This window comes from Notamacropus eugenii, chromosome 2 (genome assembly GCF_028372415.1).
Source record: "Notamacropus eugenii isolate mMacEug1 chromosome 2, mMacEug1.pri_v2, whole genome shotgun sequence".
Taxonomy (NCBI): Eukaryota; Metazoa; Chordata; class Mammalia; order Diprotodontia; family Macropodidae; genus Notamacropus; species Notamacropus eugenii.
In genome coordinates, this window is record NC_092873.1 from 217732714 (window position 1) to 217751416 (window position 18703).

The 18703-nt window shown below is 38.5% G+C and overlaps 1 protein-coding gene across 3 annotated transcripts in view; it reads right to left on the bottom strand.

Annotated features, from left to right (window-relative positions):
• The window catches only part of STX7 (syntaxin 7), a 59271-nt gene extending 41563 nt beyond the window's left edge, over positions 1-17708 (bottom strand). The window contains exons 1-3 of one of the 3 annotated variants that reach the window (XM_072643353.1): positions 17687-17708; positions 17504-17567; positions 7157-7312 (exon numbers count right to left, since the gene is read on the bottom strand). In XM_072643353.1, the coding sequence (XP_072499454.1) occupies positions 7157-7241 (85 nt within the window). In that variant the 5' untranslated portion in view covers positions 7242-7312; positions 17504-17567; positions 17687-17708. Of the gene's footprint in view, positions 1-7156; positions 7313-17203; positions 17323-17503 lie in introns of those variants that run through there. The other 2 variants (XM_072643352.1, XM_072643351.1) reach the window with 2 other exon arrangements.
• Between the last annotated feature and the right edge of the window lie 995 nt (positions 17709-18703).

Genomic DNA, 18703 nt, shown 5'->3' on the forward strand with positions numbered 1-18703 from the left:
TGTTTCATTTCCACAAGGTTGCTGCACTGAATTTATGCCACATGTGACTGCTTACTATACTCCCAGCAAGTAGCACAGTGCTTTAGCACACAATAACCACTTAATAAATGATAACTGAATGATTTATCTAAGCCTCCTTCACAAACTCAGCTCTGGTACATGTAATTGAGAGGTAGTAAATAAGTTAGAAAACTCTGCTGTGGCTCAGGGTGTTGTATCTCAGGATATCTGGGCTTTGGTCGCTTAAAGATAGTCCTGAAACTTCATCTTCACTGGTTCAGAAACTTGACTTTTCCACTTCACTAGTCAGGAAACAGGCTATGTTTGGGGTGGGAGTGAGGGTATGAGGGGATGGGGACTGAATGATGCTAACCAAACTCATAGAAGATAGGTTCATTACCCAGAATGCCAATTTGCAATGGAGATGATAACAATGACCTTTCTTTAATGATTTGAGGTTGGCATGACATTTTGCATGTCAGTTCACTTGATTCTCACAAAAACTCTGTAAGGTATATACTCTTATTCTCATACTCATTTTATAAATCAGAAAACTGAGGCTAAAACAGTTTATCAGCTTTACTAGTCAGTAGGACAGATCTACTCAGGAGACCAAAGTACAGAAGACTGCTTTGTGGAATACAATTAGAACCAAGTTATAATGGATGTTATAATGTCATTGAAATAGGTAACTTGCTAAATTGCCCTCCTGTAACTCTAGGTGGTGGCATAGTAGATAGAATGCCAGGCCTAGAATTAAATCTGGTCACAGACACTTACTAGCTGTGTAACCTTGGGCAAATCTCTTAACCCTGTTTGCCTCATCTGTGAAAATGAGCTAGAAAAGGAAATGGCAAACCACTCCAGTATCTCTGCCAAGAAAATCCTGAAAGGGAGTCACAAAGAGTTGAACACCACTGAAAAAGGACTAAAAACTTTAGGTATGTTGACTTGTAAGTTCCTTAAGGGGAAGGACTATTTCTACTCTTCTCTGTGTATCCCCAGGACTAGTATAGTACCAGCCACTTAGTAGTCCCTTGTGGATTGATTGGTTTACCAGTCCTCTTCAATAGAATTAGAGTGCTTTTCCCTCTGAATTACAGGATTTAGAACTGGCAGAGACCTTAGGAATCAATGAGTCACAATCCCTCATTTTTATATATGAGAAAATTAAGGCCCTCAAAAGATCAAGTCACTTATCCAAGGTAACATAAGAAGAAAGTAGTAGACAGAGAAATATGTAACAATAAACACTTAAGGTAATTCAGTAGAAGGAAATCCACCCATTTCTGATTTCCTTTTCCACTGCAGACCCTATAATCTGGCATTATTTTTATTCTAGACTTCTCGAAGATCATCACTGGTACAATCTTAGCCGAGACTAAAGTTATAATTAATCAGATCACATCTTATTTTTTGCTGAAATTTTTTTTTTTTTTTTGAAACTGGGGCTCTTTATGAGATGATAGTTTGATTTGTTCAGTTTTTTACTGTGGCCAGTTCCCATCTCCTCAGGTAATCCTGTTGGCCTCCACTGCCAGAGGCTCACCATATCAGTGCCTGATTTAGCATGGACACTGGATTGCCCTTGGCCTACTGCAGCTCTCAATTACTGAGCTCAAAGAACCCACCAGCCTCTGCCTCCCAGGGAGCAGAAATCCAAAATATTATAGGCTTGCACCATCATCACACTAGGCAGTTCGCATCTTATCTTACAGTTATGAGATTTAGAATCTGCCATAATCTTACCACCAAGAATATATTCACAAATCAAACCCTTAAGGTGGGGTTGTTTCTGTAGCATTTCATCCATTTTATGTTGACTCCAGCTAGTTTCAATTTCAGGAGTCTAACATTTTTTCTTTCTTCAAATTCTAGGTCTTTATTATATTTGAAGTCATAAGCCTCTTATATCGTAATTATACCAATAAGTACTACGGCAAATACCTTCCTAGAAACACAGTTACCACCTAATTAACTCTCTCCCTTATGAACACTTAATAAGAAAACTCCAAATAGGCTCCTTTCTAGGACCAAGTCTTCTCCTACTTATTGTAAGCAGCCTATGTGTATTTCTCTGCAGTCACAAAAAGTACTAACTACTCCATTAAACATATTCATTATCTCATCTAAATCACAGAAGCATGGTAATAGCTAATATAGTTGACCAGGTTAAGGTCATCATCTTTAGAAATCATTCTTTGGTAATATGAAACCTACAGGCGAAATAGATAATCAGGAATTATATTAACTCTTTCCACCTACTAGAGTAGTCTTTAGTGAGTATTCTAGAGAACTCAATAATGCTATTTCAATATCCAGGAATTAAGATTTCATTTAAATCCCCCAACTTTACTAGCAGAAAAAGTTTACTCTTGTTAACTTCCTTTTTGAATGATTGCCCATTGAGATGACTCAAGAGCTTTTTTTGTTTGTTGATACCTGTTGTTCATAATGTTTCAGAAATGTCTGACTCTTCATGACCCCACACTTGGGGTTTTCTTGGCAAAGATACTGGAGTGGTTTGCCATTTCCTTCTCCAGCTCATTTTACAGATGGGGCAATTGAGACAAATAGGGTGAATCGATTTTGTCCAGGGTCACACAGCTAGTAAGTGCCAAGGGCCAGATTTAAATTCAGGTATTCCTGACTCCAGAACTGGTGTTCACTCCACCGAGACATTAGCTGACCCCCTTACTTACACCCCAAACCCTTACTCTAAAATTCAAAGTTGATGTCCTAGCCTTCTATTTCACTAAAATGAATGAGGCCATTCGAAAAGTTAACTCAATCCCCTTGCACTACTCCTTAAACTTTCTCTACTACACATTCTCTTCATTTCCTCTAGTCTCTACTTATCACTAAGTTAGACCTTAATTTTAAGTTTAGTCTTAACCTGCACCATCAAAGAGCTGTGTAATACTTAAATATGAGTGATTATCATAGTGATCATTACAATCCTCTCCCACCTCCTCCAGGAATTTGCTCTAAAAATCACTCCTTCTCTCTCAGACATTTTCATTCTATTCCATTTCATTCCATTCACTCTTTCCTATGATATATAAATGCGTTCAGGTATCCCCAACCTTGAAAAGCCTCCTTTGCCTATTCTACTATATCAGCCATGAACAAAACACTTCATCTCTTGGTTCTGGACTTTTTCTCTGGTTCTCCTCATGCCTGGAATGCTCTCTTTTCTCTGCTCCAACTACTGACCTCCCTGACTTCCTTAAAGTCCCAACTAAAATCCCACTTTCTGCAGGAAACCCTCTTAATTCCAGTACTTTTCCCTTTCTTTCCTATTTATCCTATATATAAGCTTGCTTTGTATTTATTTGTCTGTATGATGTCTCTCCCATTAGACTGTAGGCTCCTTGACAGAGCGACTGTCTTTTGTCTCCTTTTGTATCCCCAGCACTTAACAGAGAGCCTGGAACATAGTAGGCACTTAATAAATGTTGTTGTGTTTTTAAAGTATCATTCCATCTTCTCTTGGTTCTCCATTTTCCATATGTATCATAACTTCTTAAAAACTGTCTATACACAAAGCCTCCATTCCATACTATTCCCTTAATCACTTAATCTCAGTTACTAAATGACCTAATTAATGCCAAATCCAAGAACTTCTTTCAATATTTGGGACCACTGAATATCCTATCCATCTGCAGTTTCTCTTCTCTTGGCTTCAGAAAACCTCACCCCATCCAGTTCTCCTATCTCTTTAACTGTTACTTCTTTGTCTCTTTTGTTTACTCCTTTTCCTAATGCTACCAGATGCATGCTTTCCAAGGTTCTTTGCCTTGGTGGGATTCCTTTCATGTATGAGTTGGACCAGCTGACCCCTGAGGTCCCTTACAATTCAAGTCCTAGCTAAAACTCTCCCTTTTACTTTGTGTTTCCTAATCCCTGCCAATGCTAGTGCCTTGGAATGTTTAGCATAGTGCTTACCTTATAGTAAGCACTTACTAAATACTTAACATTCACTTGTCTTCCTTCTGCGATTATCTCCAATTTATCATATACACATATACATACACACACACTCACATATGTATGTCTTTGTACATAGTGTCCTTCCTCCCCATCAATTATCTCTTCTGTTAGACTGTACTCTAACACTGTCTTTCTTGGCAAACTGCTTTACACCAACATCTTTATTTATCACCTCCTAAAAAATAATTCCTGAGCTATTGTACTAGCCCTGGCCTCTCTATTTGAGTATCAAACTCAAATCCCCAAAGGCTGACAGGACATCCTGCCTACTGAATATTTCACTACAATTTCCAATGTCAAGGGAACACAGAACCTATTTCTCCACCTACCTGTGCCCCTCTCTCTTCTTAAAACTAATTACTTCATTGTGTCAATGGCAACATTACTTACCCAATTCCCTATTAACCTCCTGCTTGAAACCTTTTATTTTACCTGTCATATCTCATCTGCTACCAAGTCCTATTGATTTTCCTTATGCAATATCCCTTATATATGTCACTTCTGCTCTATTTCACTACAATCACCCTAATACAGTCCCTCTTTATGACCTGACAGGACTATTATAATACAGTTATCCCTTCCACATCACAGAGTGGGGGTGGGGGAGGAGGAGCATGGCATTCCCTCGATCTGGAAAATCTGTGTGAAATATTTTAGCTCTCCCTTCCCACCAGAGAAGAGGTCTGATTTTTTTTTTCTTTTTCTTTTACGGGGTGTAAACAGTGCCTTATTGTAAAATTTGGGTTGATTTCATACAATATGTATATCTTATGCATTTCTGAGTTTCTAAACATTTTCTGTGTTATCTGCAGGCCTTCATGAGTCATCTGCAGCTTCTGCCAAACTCTCCTCAATTTAATTTAATTTCTTATGCTGGCCCTTGAAATATCGAAACATGCTGGGCAAAGTCATGATGTGGAAGGAGGGATAAACTGTACCTTTCTAATTGGCCATTGTTTATACACGCTCTTTCTTTTCCAAGCATCCTTCATACTAGTTAATTTTCCTTAGGAAGAGATATGAATGCATTACTCCTGTGCTAACAACCTTTGCTTGACTCTTTGCTTCCTATAGGATCACTTTCATATTTCATATGTCATAAACCTGACAATCGGTTACCACTGTATCTTTCACAGTACTTCCAGACAAATAGGAGTACTCCTTATATGCATCCCATTTCTTACCTTGATGGCTCTATTTTTATTATTCTCTATGCTTGCAATGCCCTTCCTTCCTCCCCTGCACCTCTCGACTTTTCACCCATCCTTTAAAGCCCAATCTTCCCTGAACACTTCTCTTGGTAACATTCTTCTTTTTCTTTGTTGATTTGTTCTGAGGCCCTTGGACCTCACCTCACATGGCATCTTGTTTGTACCTCCACTATGTATCCTACATTATAGCTACATGTAACATATCTACTCCAATAGGGTACAAGCTCCTTATGGACAGGGACGGTATTCCCAACACACAATAGTATGCTCTTAATGGCTGCTGGATTTTGCTGAGAATCTGTTCTATAAGAGATGACAGTAACAACGTTATTTTGAAAATAAAAACTTAAATGTCAATTCACTCAGTTCTTAAAATGGCACAAGCTCAAATCTGCCATGTTTAGTTTTCCATATATACATATGCAAATATGCACGTATATACATATATATGCATGTGTGTGTGTGTAGATATGTAGGTATACAGACATATACAAGTTGTAAAATGATACTAAAAACTATTCCTAAGAATATCAAAATGTTCTATTGGATCAGGGATAACTGAGATAAAATCTGGCCTCAAACACACTAGCTGTGGGATCCTGGACAAGTCACTTAAACTCTATTTGCTTCAGTTTCCTCATCTATAAAACAGTAATAATAATAGTACCTACATCCTAGAGTTGTTATAAGGATCAAATGAGATGGTAATTGAAAAGCATGCAGTACAGTGCCTGGCACACAGTAAGTACTGTATGTTAACTATCATCATCATCACCATCATCAATATTACTATTGTTATTATTTTCTGGAAGTATTGTCAAGAAATAGTTTAGCAGGAATCTTGTATTACATTAACCTCAAGGATGATGAATAGACATAATTATATAAATATACCTACTTCTTTCTAATAACCTTACATATTTATGATCCCTGAGTTCATCAAAATGTTCCTTCAAACTCATCATATGTTGTTAGTATAACTCACATAATGTATGTAGTATAACTCACAAACTCACATTTCAAATGCATACTATACCCTACAGCAATATTTCATTGTGTTTGTCCTAAACTTACTTCTTTCAAGGGGAAATTTATAATTAGGAAATTCTGATATTGAGCATATTCCATATTCATTCCATACTGACCTTTCACAATTGACATCTATGTATTTTATTTTTTAAGTCTGTATTAGAGATATTTTAGTACTTTCTTACATTTCTACACCATCCTGTCAATCATTTGTTATCCTCCTCTGAATCTCTTTCTATGTGGTTATGAATTGAAAATAAAATAGACAGCATTTTAAAGATACAGCTTGAAATATTACTGCTGAACCATAAAACATGACATGAAAAAAAATTCAAAGAATCCTAGGTGATAGGAACAAATGCAAAGTGAAGTAGAACATTTATATGAGGAAACCAACACTATGAGGGAAAACAACTTTGAAGTGTTAACTTTTATCCATGCAGTAACCATGTTTCCAGAAGACATATGATGAAACATGTTACCTACCTTTTGATATGATACAGAACATACTGTTTTTGGTCATGGCCATTGTATAGATCAATTTTGCTTGACCATAATCATTTGCTACAAAGATTGCTTTTCTTTCTTTCTCTTGGTTTTGTATGGGTTCAGAATAGTGGGGAGAAAGGATTTAAAGAGGTCAGGGGAGTTATCAATAGTGATGCCAAAAGAAGGCATTAAACATTTTTAATCCATGGGACAGAAAGAAATTTAGAAGGGAGCACAGACAAGCAGGACTATTTAAAAAGTAATGTGTAGAATGTATTATATTGTAAATGGTACGAAATGAAGATTCATGGTTTCATGGAGAATCCTCTTTTTATGTCTGCTGTGTATATGGCAATGCTTCCCCTTTTTGGTGTTTAAGTTAATAATATATGCTTTAAGTGCATTCCAAAAAAAAATTCCAAATTCTAACTTACAACACTGTGTGATCTTCTGGATATTAGAAGAGATGCGTTGAGCCAACTGGGCTGGGTCGCCACCAATTCCTGGAGTATAAGACATAGCTGGTCTGTTCACTGACCAATCTCATCAGATGGGAGGGGAAAGATGAGAAGTTTTCTCTAAATGATCACCTAGAATAAAAGCAAAACAGAGCTGCATGATTACATATAGGAATAATTCATTTAGAAATTGATATTTTAAAAGCATCAACCAGAAAAGTGAAACTGATATCTTCAAATCAGCTTATAGGTAAGGATACAGAAATGGTGACTGGCTAACAGCCTGAACTATGCAGTCGGGCCCAAGTACAAAAAAAAAAAAAGTCAAGGAAGAATAAAGGATACTGATTTTTAAAGAAAAGTATCAAATTAAATATACACTTGATCTTAAGCAAAAGACTTCAAGCTTTTGTCCCCATTAAGTTGTGTTTAAACAAAAAATCTTTTTAATATATAAGGTTAGTGATTCTTTACATTTGTAAGGGAAGGGTATCTAAGACGAAGGATTGCTAGTTAACATCAAAAAAGTCATATAACACCAGACTGAGTGAGCTACCCAAATGTGGTCACCAATAAGCACACAAAAAGCCATCAAATTTGAAATGTTCCTCATATGCTACACTATTTCCCCAATCAATCCAGATTGCTATGTATGGATAGAGCGCTTAATGCAATGCTTTCTCAACCACTCTAGTCTTATGCTCCATGTTCCCTTATAATCTACCTTGGTATGCCTAAATTTACTGAATCTGCATTAAGAAATGAAGTGTTGGGATAAAGGTATGTACTACAGTGATGGTAAAGATGGGGCAAATTATAACAGGACATAGAGGCTATCTTCAGGGAACGAAAGGGAGGAATCTAATGTGAATTTAAAGTTTCAAGATTGGGGACCAGGAGACCAGCTTTGTCATTAATAGGAATAGGCAGACTGCTAAAGGGGAAAGCTAGTTTTAGAAGATAATTAATAATTTTTGACAGTCTGAGTTTGATGTTACAGCAGGTTGCTCATGGAAATGCCCTGGGAGCAGCTGGTAAAATGGGATTAGAGTAATGTCTATGTTGGAGCAGTAGTTTTGCAAGTTCCAAGTTTCAGGAAGGATTTAAAAGATCAATACCAATGGCATATAACAAAAAATCACGGTTTTTTTTTCCCCCTCTTCTTATGCTGTTTCTATGAAGAATTCTTTGAAATACCAAAAAAATATAAAAGACATTGGAAAAACAGGTGTTATAAATGATGATAAAAATGTTTTAAGATAGAAAAATTATAAACTCTAATTTGATATATGTACGATTCAACTAGAAAGTCAAAGGGTGACTTCTGTAGATAGAGGGAAGTAAAGAACAGAAAGAGTGAAAAGTAAGGACAGAAAACATAAATACAAGTATCATTCATACATAGGTGGATAATTGAAATCACAGGGGATGAATGCAAATAACATACAGAAGAATTTGAAAACAGGGACAAAATTTTCATGCTAGGAGACATTTCCAGATGAACTTTGGGGAGAAAAGAAGCCCATAGGGACACATACATAGGAGATACATCAATAGACACAGTGTCCCCAAAATCCAGCCTAAAAAAATATCAGGAAGGGAGGTCTGTCTTAAGTTTTCCAAAGAACAGAGAAGCTAGAAAATTCTGGCTAGAAAAGAAAATATTAAATTTGCCTAAGAAGGGGTCATTGAAACTAACATTTTATCTAAGTCATGATGGAACTTCATTTTTTTCAGAGATCAGATTTTAAAAGTAAGAAGCAATAGAGACAAGATGGTTAATAAAATGTTCAAAGAGTTTAGATGTGAATCAAATAAAAGAGGTGAAAGCATGTTCTATCCAACGTGATCCATGGCTATTTGCAAAAGAAATCTCTGGCCGGAATGCCTTTAGCTCCTGGGGGCATAATTGTAGTTCTCTAAGGACAAATCTACCTAATAGATCTAATTAACATCTAAATGTTAATTCTATTAAGTTCTATTTATGTTAAATTCTATTAAATGTTAAAATCTAAATAACATCTAATAAATAACAAAATCTGAGACAGAACATAAGCATATCAAAACTGATCACTTCTAAAGCATCTGAGTGGGTCAAAAGTGTTCACCCCATTACATCTCCAAGGCAAATCTAAATCTTCTTCAATCGCATGGAACCAGGCTAGGGTCAGTCCAGGCCAAAGGTCTATAGTGTGCAGAATTTTTGTTGTAATGTGTGCCAAGCTGGCTATATCATCATATTATTTTTCTGCCTCCGCAATGAAGCTGGTGTGGGTTTTGAGATTTAGGGCGACTACTCAGCAGGCTTAATTAGGTCTTCTGTACATTCAAAAAGTATCAAATATCCCTGGCTATATCTAGTTGAACTAGAACCACTTACAGGCAGATGGGAAGTGCACTGGGACTGGTGTCAGGAAGACCTGAGTTCAAATCCAGCCTCAACTATTTCTTAGCTGTGTGACTGGAAAATCTATCTGCCTCAGTGACTTCAACTGTAAAATGAGGATAATTATAACCCCAAAAAATCAAAGGGTTGTTTGTAAGAGTAAAATAATTTTTTCTAAAGCACTTAGCACAGTGTCTGTCATATTCTAGGTCCTTATTAAATGCTCATTTCCCTTCCTTTCCCTCTCCACTGAGGTTCAGTCAGAAGAATTCTGCTATTTCACTTCTTTTAAAACATTGATAAATCATTTCCCTAAGCCGATCCCCTCCCCAGTGATTTCTCCAGTAGTCTAGATGTAGACTACTTTCCCTATCTGAGGCCATCCATAATCAATATCTCTTCACAATCTCCTCTCCTACTTCTAATATCCATATTACTAATACCACAGACTTGCCAATATTCTAGGCTTGTAAACTTGGGATTATTTTTTAACCCACTTCTCAAAGAATCTTCTGTAAATAGCATTTCTCTTAATTTACAAGCTGATGGGACAAATCTAGGCATTAGCTGCATCATAACTAAACTCCATTAAGCTCTTTCCTCAGCCCCCTTCAATCAGCAGCTCTTTCCATTGCACAGACAGGTGTATAAGGTTGCCGACTTCAAAGATTCTGCTTTTCAGTTGGAGAGATAAGACACACCCAAAAAGAGAACAAAAAAGAAGACAGAACTGAATGCAAATGATGTGGTGAAGAGTGTGAAATACTGGGTGTTTCTGGGGGAGTGCCACAGGTGGAAGCTTTGTAGAGGACCAGAGATTCTAGCAGGGACTTGAAAAAAAAGGCCTTCATAAGTAGGAACTAGAAAGGTAGAGAGGACAAAGTAGGCAGTAATTGAAAAGAGCATGAGCTGGGTACTGTTCATTCTTCAGATAGTGGGATTCCTTTGACTTGAATACAAAGTCTGTGCTGGACAATAATGAAAAATAAGGTTCATTTTAAACAGAGAATTTTATTCAAGCCCTTCTGAACCACTTGTTGGTAACCCTATGATGATTCCCCAACATATTTAACATAGAATTCCAACTCCTTACTTCAAGATTTGTATCAATTCCCTTGTCTTTACCACATACTGTCCTTCAAAAAAAAGAAAAAGTGTTATTTGAAGCTAATAGGGAACAATGGGCTAAATCAGGAGTGGGGAATCTGGGGCCTCAAACCTACAGGTGGGCCCCTAGGTCCTTGCGTGTGGCCTTTTGACTGAGTCCAAGTTTTACAGAACAAATCTTTTTTATTAAGGGGATTTGTTCTGTGAAGTTTGGATTCAGTCAAAGGACCACACTTAAGGACCTGCAGGGTCACAAGGCCACAGGTTTCTCATTCTTGGGCTAAATAAAACTAATGGTATTCAGAATGAATCCGTGGCTAAGAGTGACATAGAATGCAAAAACAGATAGCTTAGAAGATCACAGACAAGTCACTTAAACTAACTTCATTAGTTTCTTGCTTAAAAATAGGCCCTAAGACTTAAATTCCCATATAACATAATCCATTATTGAATGTCTGTATAAGTTCATACTCCATAAAATGCAGTATTTGGTCAGAGCAATTTTTACCTAAGACTACTTTTTGAGATATTTTTTAAAGCTAAATGAGCTGGGATAGTGGGAAAAAAAGATAAGAAAAGAAAAAAAAGGGTGTGTGTGTTTTGTAATCTACAGGAACTAGGGTAAGAAGTAGTTCTAACAAAGGGAACAATTAAATAAAAGGTTCTCTTTTCTTGATAAATCTATGTATAAAAGTGAAAATTCATATTATGTTAAATGTTAAAGTGTGGCTAGCTCATGGGAGCCGGGATGTGCAGTACTCCAAACTGAAGCATTGACTGGGACCATGAATAAGCAATTAGAGCAGCTGATATTTATATAGCACTTTATGGGCATTAGCTCATTTGGTCCTCAAAACAACCCTGTGAGACGGGTGGTAGAGACATTATGACTCCCATTCTATGGATGAGAAAACTCACGCTCGAGCTGAGGATCACATGGCTGATAAATCGCTGAGCCAGCATTTGAACCCAGAGCTGACTGAAGGGAGGGGTGAGAAAAGGGGAGGAAAGACAGAAAGGGGGAAGGGGGAAAGGTAGAGAGGAGAAAAGGGAGAGGGGAAGAGAGAACAGGAGAAGGAGGAGAGGGAAAAGGAGAAAATAAGAGGGAGAGATAGACGAAGACAGAAACCAGGAGAGAGAATTCCATAAAAACAATGTTGCTACCATCTTCAATTAAGAAATATGATCAGTTATGTCCAGTGGCTTTTAGAATAGTAGAATGTAGAAGGATTGGTAACTATTCTAAACTATTCATAAAAAGGAATGAACATTTATGTAGTTTCTTTGGTTTATTTAGCTCCCAAAAATAAATTTTTTAAAAATTTAAAACTTTTCCACTTTTTATTTGTGGAAAGTTTAGATGGATATGGGAGACAGTTAGAGTCCCTTAAAACTGACCATATTAAACAGGAGGGGAGATTAAAAAAAACAAAAGCAGTTTTTTTTCTTTCAAATGTCTAGGCCACATGATCCCCTAAAGTGGATGAAACTTCAGTCAGTAAGGACATTCAAGAACTCTAAGCTCTTAGGATCTATTTTTCTTAGCTTAAAAAAAAAAAATTAAATTACCCATTTTTATATTCAATAGCACAATCAGTAAAGCCCCACCCCACCCCCAAATGTCTTTCCTGAGGGAATTACAGGTTTGGCAGAATTCCAAAGTAACAAAGTATCAGATTAAGTCTGTTACTTGGTTGAGGATAAAGTTACCAAATTAGTTGACAAAAGAAACAGAGCAGATTTAATCAACTTTAGTTTAGTTTAGTTTAATCAACATTAGTAATATGTTGTATCAAAGTCTGGGAACAAGTTTCCTCTCAGACAGTTTAACTAGGTCATATTTTTATTTGGCTAGAGGTCAATGTCATGGATGACTACTTGGTAAGCAACAGGATGAGACCTTGGCACTTTCATGAGGGTCTATTGCACTAAGCTGATGTTCAGAATGCAAATCATAGAATGGAACAAAAAACAAGCAGGTGTCATTTGCTTCTCATCCACCATCAGTTTCAACTCATTTCCTCCTTTACTGTCACTGCTAATGCATTGAATGAGGACTGTCCATAGAGTTAAGTTATTGGATGTTATCTATCCCTACCTACTGTTCTTTGAAGTGTTCTCTTTGTCTTTAGAATTCAAGCAAAGAACTGATCATTTCAAAATAAAAAAGTGATAAATAAGAAAAGAGGAACAAAAGTTGTGCACAGAAGAAGCACCTGCTCAAAGAAAAATAATTAAATGATGATAAAAATCTAAAAGATCATAAATTTCTGGGAACTTGAATATCAGAAATTCAAAGAGCTGGAACAATTTCAGAGTAGAAAAATATAAATGATAAGAAATGATTAAATATATTATATAAAGGGATTAGAGAAACAGTTACTTTAAGAATAGCCTGAACAAAGAAAACTGTGATTAGGGCATAAAAGCCAGTATTTTGCCACTTTACTTAAAATTATGATGAAATGCATAGTATACCATGACTGGCAGTGGAAGTTCAATTCAAAAAGCATTTATTATGTACTTAAGAGAAGGAAATACAAAGACAGGAAAAAACTTCCCGATTCTCTTGGCCCTCCAAAACCTCAGGCTCATTAATTTCAGAAAGAAAACTTTTAGACTTAGAAATTTCTTGCTATTTTTCTGATAACTTTTGGAAACATTTTATTTAGAAACTGGATCTCTTCTTATGACAAATTCATCAGTTTAGGAAACAGAATTACCAGCCCCAGATCCTACATTAAGGACGTTGGAAGCCTCTGATTTCACCTCTTCATTTTAGAGATGAACAAATCAAGGCCTTGGAGAGGTTAACCTGGCATTAAAAACTGAAGTCTTGAATGTAGGTCCTCTAACTCCAAATCCAGTATTTTTTCCAAATAAACTTAAGGATATAAAGATGACAAAGAAAGGCCTAAAAAAGGTGACAGAGGTTTCATGCTCCAAATAACAATCTTTGTTTTTTTTTCCTCCTTAAGCCATTTCTAAAGAACATTTTAAAGATAAACTAAAACTAGATTTTTCAAACAAAAGCTATTGTCCTAAAAATACCCTTCAATTATTAGACATACATAGTTTTTAAGTCTGAGTAAAAGTTTATTTATGGTGAAAATTTGCATGGGCACTTCAATTCAAAAACATTTATTACTAGGTGAAGTGCCACCATCAGTGTCTTCTTCAGAGGCACTACCATGATATGAAAAGGATCCTAAGTTCTTAAAGCCCATGCCAGTATAATATCTTGAAAGGATTTTTTGGAATGGGCCTGGGCACAGACTATATGTCTACTGGAGGAGAAAAAGCCTATTTAGAATCTTCAGGGTTGTCACTAGCATTACTGGAGGCAGAATGGTGAATTGTTTGACTGTAGAAACTCAAGAAGACTAAGGCATAAAAGACTTGTGACCAGTGACAGTGGAGATAATTCTCACACCAGTAAAATTATTGATCTTCTAGGCACTGAAGCATAGGCAGTGCACTAAGCTAGGTGCTTAGTTATAAACATAAACAAATTGTACTTAAAGGAGCTTAAACAATGACAACAAATCAATCTCACTGATTTCTTAGATTCTAGTACTCTGGGACATGTGTTGATTTTTTGTTGGTTTTTTAGTATGCCAGCACTTAATACAGGGCCTGTCACATAGTTAACACAAAATAAATGTTTGTTGGTTTACTGGAAAGCCAGTCACCATGAAGGTAGGATTTATGTGCCCTCTCCCCTTGAGGCCACTGAATTCATAACAATTAGAGAAGGATGGCTACCAAAGCTAGGTGTTGAAGTGGATAGAATACTGGGCTTGAAAACAGAAAGACTCACTTTGAGTTCAAATATAGCCTCTAAGTATACATAATAGATCTGCAGTTTCATGTGCAATCATCATTTTTTAAAATTTTAAAAATCACACCTTGTTAAGGAAATGCTTATTTTATTCCATAAATTAAGAATAAATAAATTTTTAAAAAATTAAAATCAAACCAAGCCTCAGATACTTATGAGTTGTGACCCCGGGCAAGTCACTTAACCCTGTCTGCCTCAATTCCTCATCTGCAAAATAAGCTGGAGAAGGAAATGGCAAACCACTCCAGTATCTCTGCCAAGCCAAGCCTAAAATAAGGTCATAGAGAGTCAGACACATCTGAAACGACTCAATGACAACACAGAAGAACCAGAATTTAAGAATGCCTTCAAGGACCAAACTCTCTCATTTGATGAATTTGGTTCTGATAGTTAGAACATGTTTTATTTCTTCTGTTATTTGAAAAAGCTTTAGAATGCTATTATCAGAACACTGATAATAAAGACAGACAGAAAGCATGAAGTATAATGTAGAAATACTTAAGTCTTATCAAATTTCAAGTGCCTTTTAAAAAAAGCATCAATTGCATCTGGTCTAGAAGGACCTGAACACTAGAAGGTGTTTATTATGGTTGTTACTGTGGTGGTCTGGTGTAGTAGTTAGACCTGGGTTCAAGTCTTGCCTCTGATGTACACACCCTGAACGATTCATTTAATCTATCACCGTTCTAGGCAACTCTCTAAAACTACAAATTTCAGGGAACGTGCTAATATGCATTGGTAGAAGCAGTTTCCACATGTGGGAGTTCTCTATGTCAATGAAATGGCAGGTTCAATACCTATCCCTTATTGTTATTATTCCGTAACAATATGTAGTCGACAAACTTGTTCCCCAGTATAGAAAGTATCATAGACTATTTGGAGATTCTCTCTCTAGAGCTTTTTTTTTTTTTTTAAAAACATCTGCTTCACTTCAGAGCTCTTCTAGCCCATCCAAAATCTCTTCAATCTCAGCTTACATTACCATAAAGATTTTTCATGTTCACCACAACTTTCACCACAACAAGCACCCAAATTTGGGATCAATTAGAATTCCATATTTAAGTTCATTCTTACTTTATTCACACCTGTATTACTTGTGTGCACCAAATATTTGGAACTTAGAGAAAACTAGTGACTAGAATTTAGAGGATTTGTGTCATGAGGAGTAAAGTAAAGTGACCAGAGGGGAGAAAAAAACAAAGATGGGACAGAGTGTTAGTGAGTTAATATGGTCTCTTATTAACTGATGTGGAAACTAAGAATCCAGAACATAATCCTGCAGTCACAAGTTTGAAGCAACCTGCTACTGCTGCTCATTCCATATCACAAGACTTAAGTCAGAACCATTATCAATCTTTGCACAGGTGTGGCACAGGCTAGTCCAGAAGGGCTGCCTGCTAAGCTATCAGGACTTTACCAAGCTGAGAAGTATTTCACAAAACTGGAAAAAAAATGATTTGCTTGAGTCCACACATAGGCAGGAAGTTGTTCTGAACAAGCATAGCTGGAATATATTGGAGGCAGTGCAAACAACGTCAACCTCAATACATTTAAGATAACTACTCAATTTAAAATAACTTGAAAGGTTAAAAAAAATGTGATGTAACCCAGGCAATGCATTTTTTTATTTACGGGAAATGTAAGAAAAAAAGTGACTAGGAAGAACATGGACTCTGCTTTGTTTCAAAAACTCATAATAATCAACTTTTTAAAAAAGTAACTGAAAATTAAAAATTTTAACCAAAGTCAACAAAAGAACTTAACCGAACGTGTGACTTCCTGACAATACAAATTATGGTTCATTTATTTCAGTACAGTAGTCTATTTTTTTCAGTTCCTGAATGATACTTGGAGACTTGTTTATTAAACACAAGTTGAAAAGAGGAAGAGGTCAACTCCATCCCTCAGGGGCACAATTATGAATTTCTCGTCAGCTAGCTCCGCCAGGGTTTGTGGCAATGTTTCCCAGCAGAACTTTTAATCAGGGGACGGAACACCACGAGCTGTTTCCCTATCTCCTGACTTCACGTGTGCAGTGGTCTTTGTGCATGGTGCTCATGCCCGGATGAGCAAAGAAAGAGAAGCCTTGGGAGGGCTCAGGCAGAGGGACAGGAGTGTTACACCAAGTCACATTCCCCTGGTGCCCGCATGGGCACTGGCTTTACTCTCCAGTGCCCTCTCAGCAACAGGTTCAGGTGGCAGCGCTTTGGGAATACAGAGGCGACAGGGACCGCAGGAGCACAGGCAGAGACCGGGGAACACAACTGGGGCGGGCGCCGGCTCACCCCGGGAGGGAGAGGCCAGTCGGCCGTCCCGGGGCCAGCTGGGCTGGGCGGGAATGCGGAACTAGCCCCCCATCCCCCATCCCCCCGGCCTTCTGTCAGGTCCGGAAAAAACGCCCGTCAGCCCCGAGGCAGCTAGAAACTGCTCAGGCCTCCTCCGCCCCGGCCCCCGCCAAGGGGGAAGGGAGGCGGGGACAAGCAGCGCCCGGTCCGTGGCTGCGACTCCCGCGGCACAGGCCGCCCTGTCCAGGAGCTGCGGCAAAACCCAGGGCGGCGGCCAACGGACAGCGCCTTACACCCCGCCGGAGGAAGGCTGCGGAGACCCCGCAGGCGGCGGGCAGGCCGCAAGGGCAGCGGCGCCGCTCCGCGGGCGCCAGACGGCCCAGGGGCCCCAGACGTCCTCTTACCGAGACCTCCACCTTCTCCTCCTCCTCCACCGACGGCCACCCCTAAGCGTCCCGGAAGGCACCCGGCTGAATTTCTCAGCTGATGGGCGGTGGTTCGCAGCAGCCGCCTCCCTGCTGCGCTGGCCCGGCCGCAGAGCCCAGGAAAGGGGGCGGGCCCCGAGCTCTCTCATTGGCCCCGAGGGCTGAGTGACACGCACCCTTTCCTGCCCGCCCCGCCCTTTTTTCTGCGCGAAGCAGGGAGTCGGCGAGCAGACGTAGCTGAGCCCTTCGGTAGGTGTGTACTGTCAGGAGCCAGCTTACCTGTCCGTCTCCTTTACCGGGAAGAAAGCCGCCGCCGCCCTCTGCGGACGCAGAAGATCCCAACCTGTTGGTGTGAAGCATGGGCATGATTAAATTGCATTTCATTGCCAAAAGAATCCCTTTTCCACGGACCCCTTGGCAGTTATGGCAATGAACGTGTCCGGAACTTCCATTCCGACTCACCCTTAGGTAGGAAGCGCGCTCTGGGGCTCAGGGTGGAGTCAGAGCCCGCCCTTTCTGCCCAGTTTTCTCCGCCTAGAAATGGGAAGAGAGAGACGATTATTGCTTTTGACTTTGTGCTGACGGAGACAAAGATGTCACAGTTTTGGCCTGAAAATGGAGACAAAGATGTCACAGTTTGGGCTTGAAAATGTAAAGGCGCAGAAGAAAAGTAACATCCAGAGTGTGATGGCGGTCAGATAGCCAAGAAGCGTTTGTTGTGCTAAATGCTAGGGACACAAAATAGGGGACCCCCCCAAAAAGAGTTCCTGATCTCTAAAAGCTCAGTCTAAGATAACGGGGAAGGGGGAAGACAACATGTAAATAAGTAGACAAAATAACTAGGTCAATTTAAGATATATAAATAAACAGATAGACTGTATGGATCTCTATATGTGTATATACAGACTATCTGTATACATCTTATATTCACCTAGATTACATATGTGGATAGATATGTGTATTTACCTACATTACTGATGCTGATAGTGGACCCCTCTTCCAACATCATATTTTCCCTTGCCTCAAAACACTATCCCTGACAATTTTTTACCCCAGCCTAGCAATAACTCATCAGCGGGCCCCAGTAAGACAAACTATGTTTCTCCCTTCCAAGAACAATCTGACCTTTGTAGAATTTCTCTTGTAAAAACAAGACTCTCTTGTACCAGCAGAATCATCATGTATTGTTTCCCAAAGTTATAGTATACAACCCAGAAGTCAAACTATAGATATCAACTCTCAAAGCTATCTTGCTGCAGAGGGACCAAAAAAACACAGATGAGAAACCCCTTCCTTCCCCTGACTTCCAGTAGTGAATGAGGCCTGTGTGTTATATGTTATCACCTAATTAGCATATCTGCCAGATAATCTACTACATTTCCTATAAAAGTTTAGCATCATTCCTGTTTAAGTTGCAAGTTTCTTAAGGAGCTCTGTCAGTCATATTTGCATTACAATAAACTTTTGCAATCTTGATTT